Genomic DNA, 11,427 nt, shown 5'->3' with positions numbered 1-11,427 from the left:
AGCCGCAAATCATGGTAGCTTCGTTTCTTCCCCTTCCCTATCCTAAGTAGTAGCCTGTGGCAGCCTAGCCTGTTAGAATCGATCGTAGTTTTGGTGCTGCCTGGATGCAAATCCCTGCTCTAAATCCATATGGTCACAGATTTCCCCTAAGACTAGGTCACGTCTTGTCCGTGCCTTCCCATAGGAGCTAGCCAGGGATTTGGGGTTCTCTGGGAAGGACTAGGGAAGAGATGGGGGGTGGAGGTGGGGGACATGGAGCTGGGCATGACGGCCTTTCCTACCCTCCCCAGACCGCTGGTCTCAGGAAGATATGCTGACTTTGCTGGAATGCATGAAGAACAACCTCCCATCTAATGACAGCTCCAAGTTCAAAACCACCGAGTCACATATGGACTGGGAAAAAGTAGCATTTAAAGACTTTTCCGGAGACATGTGCAAGCTCAAATGGGTGGAGATTTCTAATGAGGTAACTGACACCCCCACCCCCTTCCTGACGCAGCTACATGAACTCTGTCTCAACCTTCCTGGTGGGGGAGAGGAAACAGAAGTCTATAAACAGGAAGGAAAAAGACCAGGCGAGGTGCTCGTGTGGTCGCCCTTGTGCATTTGGTAGGTGGCATGCTTAACAGCACTGGCCTAGAGTTCTCAGTCCTGCCACTTTCTAGCCGTGTGGCCTTGAATACTTACCGTCTTGGAGCAACTGTCGCCTCAGCTGTTGTGGGGATTGAATGAGGTGCTCGCATGGACAACGACATCGAGGTCAGGTGGCCACCTTGTCGCTGTCCTTTGGTGTGTACAGACTGCCTGGGCCTCTGCAGTAGGCCTCAGCCAGCACCTGGGTGCCTGCCTGGGTGTCAGGGGCTGTCTGAGTTCTGTGGCTGTTGGCCTCTCCCCTCCTGTGGTAAATTCAGTCTAGTGGAAAGTAGAGGAGACCCACTGGAAAAGCAGGCTATGCTCTGGGGTGGTGTTTCTCCCTCTTCTGGACTTCCACTTGCACTCACCTCCCTTCTTCCTCCAGGTGAGGAAGTTCCGTACGTTGACAGAATTGATCCTTGATGCTCAGGAACATGTTAAAAATCCTTACAAGGGCAAAAAGCTCAAGGTGAGTTTCCAGGAGGAGGAGCATGGTGCATAGGAGAGGAACAGACCAAAGAACGGATGCTGTCTGACCTTCACCATGTCCTTGACCCTCCTCCTTCCAGAAACACCCGGACTTCCCAAAGAAGCCCCTGACCCCTTATTTCCGTTTCTTCATGGAGAAGCGGGCCAAGTATGCGAAACTCCACCCCGAGATGAGCAACTTGGACCTGACCAAGATTTTGTCCAAGAAATACAAGGAGCTGCCCGAGAAGAAGAAGGTGGGGGGAGGGGGTTTCGGGGGGAGGAGGGGAAAGGCAGGGAGCAGCTGGTGCGGTGTAGGTCAGCCGTGGGGGGAGGCGCAGACAGAGGGACTTGGCGTCAGGGGTATGGGTGGGTCAGCGTAGCAGAGTGTAAGGTATTGGACAACTACACTTGATCCCCCCGCCCTGTCCCGGTCCCACATACTGTCAGGCATGGGTACTGTCAAACGTGGAACCCGGACTGAAGCAGGCACACAGACCAACCTTTTGTCCCCCAGACCATCCACAGCTCTGCTCCTAGGCACACATCCCCCCATCCTTGCTGTTAGGCTGGCACTGACATCTCCCAGTGTGGTCTCATTTGATGTTTGCAGTGTCGTTGGAACGGTAGTCCCTGGAGTAGGGGGTCATTCCTCCGATCGCTGGGCCAGGAACTGAGGCTCAGGTGGGACTTGTGTCCCAGGTCCCACAACTAGTGAGAGCGGAGTAGCACTTGGGTCCAGCGCTCTTCTCACTGCCACGTCCACACATTAGGTGGGCTTCCTTCCTCCGTGCTCATGCTCACCCAAGGATGCACCTTGTCCTTTGCAGCCTTGCGCTGTCTCGGACCCCATCAGAGGTCATTTCCTTTGGGCAGAGGTTACCCAAGTCGCCTGGGGCAGGACGGACCCTCTTAGAGGTTGGCAGCAAAGCAGTCGGGGAGCCTGCAGCAGGGCCCGAGAGAGATGGGGTGGGGAGAGAGACCCCACAGGTGCTGGATTTGCAAGGTAGAGCCAGGGAGGGGAGTTGGTGAGGGGCAGCAGGAGAGGCAAGAGGACACGTTTGCTGAAAAGAGGAAGCAAAGCCAGAACCCAGCCGGCTCTCAGGAGGTGATCCTGGCCGCCACACCGTGCACAGCCCTCTTCCTGGTTTGTGTTCTCTGGCTGTAGGCTCACGTGCCCTTGGTTCTGTACCCAAAAAGAAGCCAGCTTGGCTGGGAGAAGCTGGCTGTGTGCAACTGCTGCCCAGGCCAAGTAGGAGTAGGAATTGGCAGAGTTCTCTTCGACCCCTCTGCTGGGTATATTGCAGAGCTGACTGTATACTCGACGCCCAGACACTCACGGGATGGGAGGGAGAGGCAGAGGGTCCAAGGACCAGGGAGGGACAAGGAGCTACATAGTAGGGTGGACAGGGTGTTGACCTGGAGGACCCAAGACTGGGGCCTGGTCTCCTGCCTGCCACTGGATTGCTCTGTATGTGACCTTTGGTAAGTTACTTCGTTTCTCCGGGTCTGGTCTTTATCTGAGGCGCAGAGAGCAAGCCCGGTCTGTGTGGTGCCTTCCTGTTCTGAAAGCTGCTGTTCTGTGTGAGGAGGGCCAGAGTTGGAGCAGAGAAGGCTTGGCTCTGCTCCCTGTCTTCTACAGAAACCACAGGGGAAAGTGAAGCGGTCCCTTCCTGAGCCTGGTGCTTCTTTTGTGAGAGGCAGGGGTTGGGCTCAGTCATGAGCCCCTGGGCCCTTCCAAGGTGGACTCCTGTGAATGGGGAAGAAAAGAGAATGAGTGGGACCCGGGACAGGAGGCAGATGAGGAAAGGAAAGAGACTGATTGGAAAGGAAGTTTTGAGTGAGGAGTGGACAGGTAGGAACAAGACAGAGAAGTAGCCTGGTGATGGCAGGAATGGAGGCCAGGACCATAGGAAGATATGGAGGAGAATAAAGAGAAGCCAAGGCAGAGGAGAGCCCGTGGGGTGGGGTTGGGGGGAGGGCTTGAGGAGCCAGCCAGGCTGGAGCCTGGAAGAAGGGATTGGAGGCAGGGAAGAAGGTGATGGGAGGGGGTTAGGAATGGGAACTGGACATAGTGGATTGGTGGATTGGGGAAGAAAATCCAAATTCAAGAGACAGATCTACTAGGATGCCATTTACATCGCAAGAATTCACTCTGGGTTCCTTCAACACTGTTTCCCCTCGGGCCTTGAAAACAGGGTCCAGTCTGGCCCTGGCTCTGTGGGCCAACCCTGAGGCACCAGATCATTAGCAGCTGCCAAGATGAGGAGGGAACAATCGGGGCAAGGCATGCACCCCTCAACCTGACTCATCACAGGGAGCTCTGCAGTGCTGGGGAAAGGTGGGGAGGTAGGGTCGGGGGAGTCCCAGCCTTGTCACTGCTCACTGTGACTGGCTACGGTTGCGTCTCCCCAACCCACTGGAAGGCAGGCCACCATCCATGTCACCAAGGGGAGGCAAAATGGCTAGCAAGGAGGACTTGGTGGTTTTTATAGCTCAGGCTTTGGGTCCTGGATGACCCCGTCCCCTCCTCCCCCAGATGAAATATATTCAGGACTTCCAGAGGGAGAAGCAAGAGTTCGAGCGAAACCTGGCCCGGTTCAGGTAAGGCAGTGGAGCCCAGAGGAGGGCCACAGGGAACTGGGTGTTGGTAGGATAGGGTGATGCTGACCAGAGCCTCGAGTTTGCCATTTGTGTGGCATGGAAGCTGGAGGGGTCACGTGCAGACCCCCTACTGGGTCATGCTCAAGGGCAGGGACAGGCAGGCCACTGCTGTCCCACTAGGCCCCCAGTCGATAGGCCTAGGAGCCTTGGTGGGTAGGTAGGGCAGCTAGATGGGGGTCTCCCTGGCAGGACCCCCCTGCGCCTGCTGATTGTTGCTCCCCATGCCCTGGTTAGGGAGGATCACCCTGACCTAATCCAGAATGCCAAGAAGTCGGACATCCCCGAGAAGCCCAAAACCCCCCAGCAGCTGTGGTACACCCATGAGAAGAAGGTGTATCTCAAAGTGCGGCCAGATGTGAGTGTCCGGCCAGGGGGTGGGGGTGGAGGGCGCGCGGTGGTGGCAAGGGGGGAGCCGCGCCAGGTCGGCCGGGCATGGTGCAGGGGAGCAGGAGAGGAGGCCCCTCCCCAGGGGTGGGCTGCATGGACAGGGCCTGGGCCAGCTGGCGTGCGAGCGTGTGCGTGCGTGTGTGTGTGTGTATGTGAGCCTGTCCCCTTGCACCCGGCGGGACCCCCGCCTCCACCTTCCCCTCCTGGCCTGTGGGGGACACTCATGTGACCTCCTGTGGCCTGAGGGGGTGGGGGCCTCTGTGTCCCCCGCCCCCTCCCCTCCCCCTGCCCCTGGCTGCCTGTGTGTGTCTGACGGCTTTTGGTTTGCAGGCCACTACGAAGGAGGTGAAGGACTCCCTGGGGAAGCAGTGGTCTCAGCTCTCGGACAAAAAGAGGCTGAAATGGATTCATAAGGCCCTGGAGCAGCGGAAGGAGTACGAGGTTAGGCTTCCGCTGCGCTCCTCCCCATCCGGCTCTTCAAGAGCCTCTGCCCTCCGTCTCTGTGACCTCCGCACTCTGCGGGAGGCAGTCACTCCCTGTCCCGCCATTGAGGGAGGGGCCTTCCAGGCCCCTCACCTCTGCCCCTACCTTCTCTGCCCCACCTTCCCATGAGATCTCAGGCTAGGGCAGGGCAGGGCACCACATCTCGTGTGACATAGCAGACACACAGCCACGCCCCCAGCTTTGCTCCTTGCCTCCCCTCCCCAGCGGCTCTCCCCCCCTTCCCCGGCCCCCGGCTAACCCCACACCCCATTGCCCTCCATCCCCCCTCACCTCACTCTGCAGGAGATTATGCGTGACTATATCCAGAAGCACCCCGAGCTGAACATCAGTGAGGAGGGCATCACCAAGTCCACCCTCACCAAGGCCGAACGCCAGCTCAAGGACAAGTTTGATGGGCGACCCACCAAGCCACCTCCGTGAGCACTGCCCCCAGGGCGGGTGGGTGAGTGGGCAAGTGGGCATCTAGGGAGCTAGGCCAGCAGCCTCGGCCAGTGTGTGAAGTTGAGGAACCTGCTGCCCTGGGCCGCCCTGGTCGCTCAGGGGAACACTCGTCCTCTTCTGCTGGTTCTGACAGGAACAGCTACTCGCTGTACTGCGCAGAGCTGATGGCCAACATGAAGGACGTGCCCAGCACTGAACGCATGGTGCTATGTAGCCAGCAGTGGAAGCTGCTCTCCCAGAAGGAGAAGGATGCCTATCACAAGAAGTGTGACCAGGTGAGCTTATGTCTAAGTCTGAGGAAGCCTTCCGGAGACCCTTGGGCCTGGCCTCAGCAACGTGAGGCACATGAGACCTGACCCCAATTAGGGGTCAGTCAGCAATTGCTCAGCTGTATCTCGGGTGCCTGCTGCACGCCTGGTGGTGTGCCGGGTTAGTGTCTGGGCTGACGGCCTTGGGGCTCGTCTGTAGGGGAAGATGAGGCCCTGTCCCGGTTCTGGATGGGTCGCCAAGGGCTGTTGGCCTTCGAAGAACCGGAGGGTCTGCCCCTAGCGTGATCCTGACTCCCCTTACTTTCTCAGAAAAAGAAAGATTACGAAGTGGAGCTGCTCCGTTTCCTAGAGGTGAGTGTTCTTGCAGGTGGGGTGCTGCGGGGGAGCAGGCTGGGAAGCAGGCGCGCAGCCCCACACTGCCCATTGTTTCTGGATTAGAGCCTGCCTGAGGAGGAACAGCAGCGGGTCCTGGGGGAGGAGAAAATGTTAAGCATCAACAAGAAGCAAGCCACCAGCCCAGCCTCCAAGAAGCCCTCCCAGGAAGGGGGCAAGGTGGGCAGGGGGCACAACCCAGGGTGGGTGGGGGCGGGGAAGGTGGGGCGCCCTGCCAATACCCCCATGGACCCCGGCCCCTTTGTTCACCTGCAGGGGGGCTCAGAGAAGCCCAAGCGGCCCGTGTCGGCCATGTTCATCTTCTCCGAAGAGAAGCGGCGGCAGCTGCAGGAGGAGCGGCCCGAGCTCTCGGAGAGCGAGCTGACCCGTCTCCTGGCCCGCATGTGGAACGACTTGTCGGAAAAGAAGAAGGTCAGGCGCCCTAGGCCAGAGGGGCTGCCAGGGCCAAGTCCAGGCCACTTCTCCCCCTCCGCCTTCCTCACCCTTGGCCTGGTGGGCCACGCGTGCCTGGGCTCAGAGGCAGGCCGGAAGGCGGGAAGCTGTCAGCTGAGGGCTCAGGCTCCCTGGGGAGCAGAGCCGGTTGGCGGGCTGAGCCCAGGGCTGGAGACATCTGCACCAGCCCACGCCTCTGCGCGCCCCGCCCTTGCGGTGGGGTGTGGGGGGAACGGAGAGCCTTTAACTGTTGGCTGAGGAACGCGCGCCCCCTTGGGGCAGCCAGAAGACTGACACCCCTGCTGTCCCTCTGCAGGCCAAGTACAAGGCCCGGGAGGCGGCGCTCAAGGCCCAGTCTGAGAGGAAGCCAGGCGGGGACCGAGAGGAGCGGGGCAAGCTGCCCGAGTCACCCAAGAGAGCCGAGGAGATCTGGCAACAGAGCGTCATCGGGGACTACCTGGCCCGCTTCAAGGTGGCAGGGAGCTGGGGAAGGGCTGCTCAGCGGGCCGCCTCCAGCCCCTGGTGACCCCCTCGCATAGCTGACACCCCTGTTTATCTCCAGAATGACAGGGTGAAGGCCTTGAAAGCCATGGAAATGACCTGGAACAACATGGAGAAGAAGGAGAAGCTGATGTGGATTAAGAAGGCAGCCGAAGACCAAAAGCGATATGAGGTGGGAAGGCTTCTGCCGCTTAGCCTGGTGGGCAGGGTGGAGCTGGGGCCCCCCTGCCCCCCCACTTGACTGGGGGGAGAACCCTTTTGGGCGGGTGGCTCTTGTCATGGGGTGGGCCGTGGATCAAAAAGTCCCAGCCCTGGTTGTGGGCGACCTTGAGCACATCTCCCAACTTCCCTTTTCTGAGCCTCAGTCACACATAAGTAAAGCAGGGACCAGGGGTCCCAGTCACATGGGTGCAGTTGTGACAGCATTTTCAGGCACAGTAGCGCCTGCCCCAGGTGTGAGCTGTCAGGAAGTTGCTCCCCGGCTCTGCCTCAGTTTCTCCTCCTCCCCATGACATAAAAGGAGAGCCAGCTCGGGCACTAATGATGGCACAGGGCAGGAGGTAGGAATGTTTCTGGGTGAGGAGGCGGGCGGAGCGAGGGTGACCTTCCTGGGCATCCCTACAGAGAGAGCTGAGCGAGATGCGGGCACCCCCAGCCGCTGCGAACTCCTCCAAGAAGATGAAGTTCCAAGGAGAACCCAAGAAGCCTCCCATGTGAGTCCCAGTGGCCGGGACCATCCTGGTGCCGGGAAGGGAGGTTCGAGGCTGAAGCGCAGCCAGGCCAGGGTCTTGACCCTCCCTGCACCCCCTACCTTCTAGGAACGGTTACCAGAAGTTCTCCCAGGAGCTGCTGTCCAACGGGGAGCTGAACCACCTGCCGCTGAAGGAGCGCATGGTGGAGATCGGCAGCCGCTGGCAACGCATCTCCCAGAGCCAGAAGGAGCACTACAAAAAATTGGCCGAAGAGCAGCAGAAGCAGTACAAAGTACACCTGGACCTCTGGGTCAAGGTGAGAGGCCTTGGACCCCAGGAACAAGGAGGCCTCATCTAGTGGGTCCGCATTCAGGATTTCGTTCAGCATCCTCATAGTCCTGTCGTAGAGCAGTTGCTATTAAAGAAGAGAAGCCAGGGAAGTCTGGGGAGTCCAGGGAAGTCCAGAAGTCTGGGGAGCCCCAGACTACCTCATCTGTGGCACCAGGCTTATCGGGTGGGGAATGGTGATGCCAGGCTATGTTAGTCATTGCAAGGGGGCCTTTCTGAGCTGAGGAGGGCCCTAACCCCGGAGTCTGCAGTTGGGTAAAACAGTGGGAGGGGACAGGAAAACCAACAGTCCTAGGAGAAAGTAGATCAGAGAAGGATACAGGGCATCTTAAGCAATAGTACTGGGGCTGTGTTCTCAGATCCTGGGGGTGCTCTCTGCGGAGACCCAAGGCACAGGGAGAGAGGCAGGGGTAGAGACGCAGCGGCGGCATGTAAATCCTTAGCCCACCGCCTGGTGCTTGGTCAACACATTCGGTCAGAGGCTTGGGGTGGGGTGGGGGCTGCGTTCCAACCTTCACCTCCTCCTCTGTCTCCCCCAGAGTCTGTCTCCTCAGGACCGTGCAGCATATAAAGAATACATCTCCAATGTGAGTCGGGGAGCAGGGCGGCGCTGGGGAAGGGGGGTTGGGGGAGCTGCTGTCGGAACCGCTCCCTCTGTCTCTGGACTTTTCCTACAGAAACGTAAGAGCATGACCAAGCTGCGAGGCCCGAACCCCAAGTCCAGCCGGACCGCCCTGCAGTCCAAGTCGGTGAGGAGCTCTGCCCAGCCCAGGGAAGGGCAGGGAGGGGGGTCTGCGGTGCCTGGAGACCCGTGGTGGACCCCGCTGACGCACCCCCTTCCCTCCCAGGAGTCTGAGGAGGACGAGGACGAAGAGGATGAGGATGAGGACGAGGAGGACGAGGAGGAGGAGGATGAGAACGGGGACTCCTCCGAGGACGGCGGGGACTCGTCCGAGTCCAGCAGCGAGGACGAGAGCGAGGACGGGGATGAGGCAAGGCTGCCTGGAATGCTGGGGGGGGGTGGGGGCCTCGCCACCAACTCCACCCGCTGACCCCACCCTCTTGCCCGCCAGAATGAGGAGGATGACGAGGACGAGGACGACGATGAGGATGACGACGAGGATGAGGACAATGAGTCTGAGGGCAGCAGCTCCAGCTCCTCCTCGTCGGGAGACTCCTCGGACTCAGACTCCAACTGAGGCTCGGCGCCCCCAACCCGGGGCTCCCCTCCCCAGCCGACCACCTTTGTTTCTCCCCCATGTTCTATCCCCTGCCCCCCTGGCCTCCCCCACTTTCTTTTTCTTTTTCTTTTTCTTTTTCCTTTTTTTTTTTTTTAAACAAAATACGGTGGGGGAGGGGCCGGAGGAGCCCAGGCCAGGACTCTGCAGCCTCAGAGACATCAGCCCTGGGGGGCCCTCCAGGGAGCGCAACCATCAGACTGAGCCACCACTGGACCCGCCCAGCCCACCCCTCTTCTGCACTTGCGGTTCCGTCACGGACAATGGACCTGGGAGTGGGGTGGGGGGGGTCCCAAAGAGTTCGGTGAGGCCCTCTGCACCTGCAGCCCAACCCATGGGAGGGAGGGAGCTTGGGGAAGACCCCTCCCTTCCCAGAGGGGCTTGCCGACCGGACCCCTACGTTGGAACTGGAGGCAGGGAACACATGGGGAGAGGAGGGCGGGTGCCTAAGAGCAAACAGGCACTGCCCTGTAGCCCTCTCCCCTGCCCCTCTGCAGGAAGGAGCTGCCTGGACCCACTCGTGGGGGGAGGGGGCAGAAGTGTTTTTTATATATGTGTATATATTTTTTTTTTAAAGCTCTGAGCTGTTGACGAGACGTTTCCTACCGATCTCGGCTGCCGTCTCTGTTGTCATTTCTGGGAGAGGGTGGGTTTAGGGGGTAGGTTTGGGACTTTTTTAAAACCCTCTTGGCACGAGTGGAAAAGTGCGTGTGTGTTGCCTGTACATAGCATGGGTGTACCTGTGGATGTGTGCAAAGGCACGTGTGTGTGTGTGTCTGTGTGTGGAAGAGAGAAGGGGGAGCCCACTTCGGTCTGTGAATCTGGTTGAATGGGTTGGTGAGGACCCGGGAGACCTTGAACCTGGTGGGAACAGGCTGGGGCAGCCCCTTTCTCCACATCCTGTGCTTTGCCTAATCTCTTGATTCAATTTTGGGGGCCAGGGGTGTTGTACAGAAGCCACTCTGATGCTACCTGTACCTGCCTCCCTCTGCCAGGGCCCCAGGGCCCTGAGCTGCTGCTGGTCTCTGGCAGGGCATTGGGGAGAGGGACCGATTGGGTGGACCTAAGAGCTTTTACTTAGTGGGAAAGGCCTTCTCAGTTCATCTGAGAGGTTGGCTGGCCACCGTGGGCTCCAAAATTGGGCTTCAAGCTCTTTAACACACATCCCTCCTGCCTTTTCCCCTACCGTCCAGCTCTCCACCCCCATTCCCTATGATTTCTCAGGTCTGCTCCCTTCCCCACCCCTCCAAACCTGCAGCTGGGGAAGGGGTCTGCAAAGGCTGCTTTTGCAGCTGTTCCTTTAACCCTTCCTGGCCATCTCAAAATTTGGGGTACCCTGATTCCTACACCCTTAGTAAGCTAAGCCACCTGGTCTCTGTGGACTTAAATTTTTTTTTAAGTTTTTGATTAAATTTTGGCGCTTCCCCCCCCCCTTACAATCATGTCAATGACCTATTTAATTGGGACTTTGTGCTTTTCTGCCTTCTCCCCCTGGACAAAAGGCAAGTGGATGGGGGAAGAGTGGGGATTCTGCCTGGAAGGTGGAATGGAAAGGTGGGTCCCGCTCCCAAAGGAAGGCAGACAATCTGCTTTGCCTTGGACATGGTGCTGGGGTTGGGGAAACTGGGGGTAACACTCCCCCTCCCACTCCCCTTCCTCTGTCCTGACCCTGATGCGGGGGTTTATAGGTTCTATTTCTTCCCAAGAGCCCCTGCAAAGAACCCTGTTTCCCTGTTTGAATGCCCCTGCGCTGTTGTGTTTTAGTGGAATGCGTTTTCATTTAAAAACAACTTTGAATGGGGCACTTTTTTTTCTGGTTTTAAAAATTGAGAAATTCTTACAGTACAAACAGGGCTGTGGGGCTGGGGGTGTTGGTGCTGTAAGAGGTCACTCTGAGTGCATTTTGGCACTGGGATGGGATGGTTGGAGTCAGAGGACCCCCCACTCTCTCCCCTTTTTTTCTAATATTTAAGGAGTGTTTTTGTAGGTTTCAACAACAACACAACTTGAATTTGTATCATGGGAGGTGGGAGGGAATGTCTTAGAGGTGTCTGCCTAAGCTTAAGGCCAACTGTAGAAGTTTTGTTTTCCCTCTTTTTGTATAATAAAGCGAAAAACAAAGGTTTGACTGCTGTCTGGTCACTGGCTTCAAGGGCAGGGTGCAGGGGTGACCTGACAGAGTCAGTGGGGAAAGACTTGGAGTCTGCTTGTTTGCCCTTCTCTCTAGAACCTCTTGCCGAAGCCTCCATGGGCAACATAGCTTCACATTGTTCTGTGTTGTTCTTGTGCTTCTGATTCTGTTCGTTCACCTTGGATGATCAAACCACTAAGGACTCTGAGAATTTGAGGGAACAGATAATATTTTCTCCCAGAGTGCATTACCTTTGGGAATCTGGGGGTGATGATCAGCCTTTGCATGATTAGAGTGAACCCCTGACCCTAATAAGGGGTCACCTT

The 11,427-nt window shown here is 58.0% G+C and overlaps 1 protein-coding gene across 2 annotated transcripts; it reads left to right on the top strand.

Annotated features, from left to right (window-relative positions):
- Nucleotides 1-288: 288 nt before the first annotated feature.
- On the top strand, nt 289-11,098 carry UBTF (upstream binding transcription factor). Of its 2 annotated transcripts, XM_029927955.1 has the most exons (19): nt 289-466; nt 1,019-1,102; nt 1,203-1,358; nt 3,641-3,705; nt 4,000-4,120; nt 4,483-4,593; nt 4,939-5,072; nt 5,231-5,372; nt 5,676-5,717; nt 5,805-5,918; nt 6,015-6,170; nt 6,508-6,663; nt 6,754-6,864; nt 7,317-7,405; nt 7,511-7,700; nt 8,272-8,319; nt 8,410-8,481; nt 8,581-8,724; nt 8,806-11,098. In XM_029927955.1, the coding sequence occupies exons 1-19, from the start codon at nt 311-313 to the stop codon at nt 8,929-8,931; spliced, it is 2,217 nt and encodes a 738-aa protein (XP_029783815.1). In that variant the 5' UTR covers nt 289-310; the 3' UTR covers nt 8,932-11,098. The 2 variants fall into 2 exon arrangements, with proteins under 2 accessions (XP_029783815.1, XP_029783816.1); XM_029927956.1 differs by lacking the exon at nt 4,483-4,593.
- The last annotated feature ends 329 nt before the right edge of the window (nt 11,099-11,427 follow it).

The sequence above is a fragment of the Suricata suricatta genome, chromosome 17 (genome assembly GCF_006229205.1).
Source record: "Suricata suricatta isolate VVHF042 chromosome 17, meerkat_22Aug2017_6uvM2_HiC, whole genome shotgun sequence".
In the NCBI taxonomy this organism is placed as follows: domain Eukaryota; kingdom Metazoa; phylum Chordata; class Mammalia; order Carnivora; family Herpestidae; genus Suricata; species Suricata suricatta.
This window is presented reverse-complemented; position numbering and strand designations above follow the sequence as displayed.

Excerpts from the sequence above, each read along its gene's own strand:
- UBTF (XM_029927955.1), top strand. The coding sequence starts at position 311 with ATGCTGACTTTGCTGGAATGCATGAAGAACAACCTCCCATCTAATGAC. Across the intron at positions 467-1,018 it reads GGGTGGAGATTTCTAATGAG|GTGAGGAAGTTCCGTACGTT; the intron begins GTAACTGACACC and ends TTCTTCCTCCAG. Across the intron at positions 8,320-8,409 it reads ATAAAGAATACATCTCCAAT|AAACGTAAGAGCATGACCAA; the intron begins GTGAGTCGGGGA and ends CTTTTCCTACAG.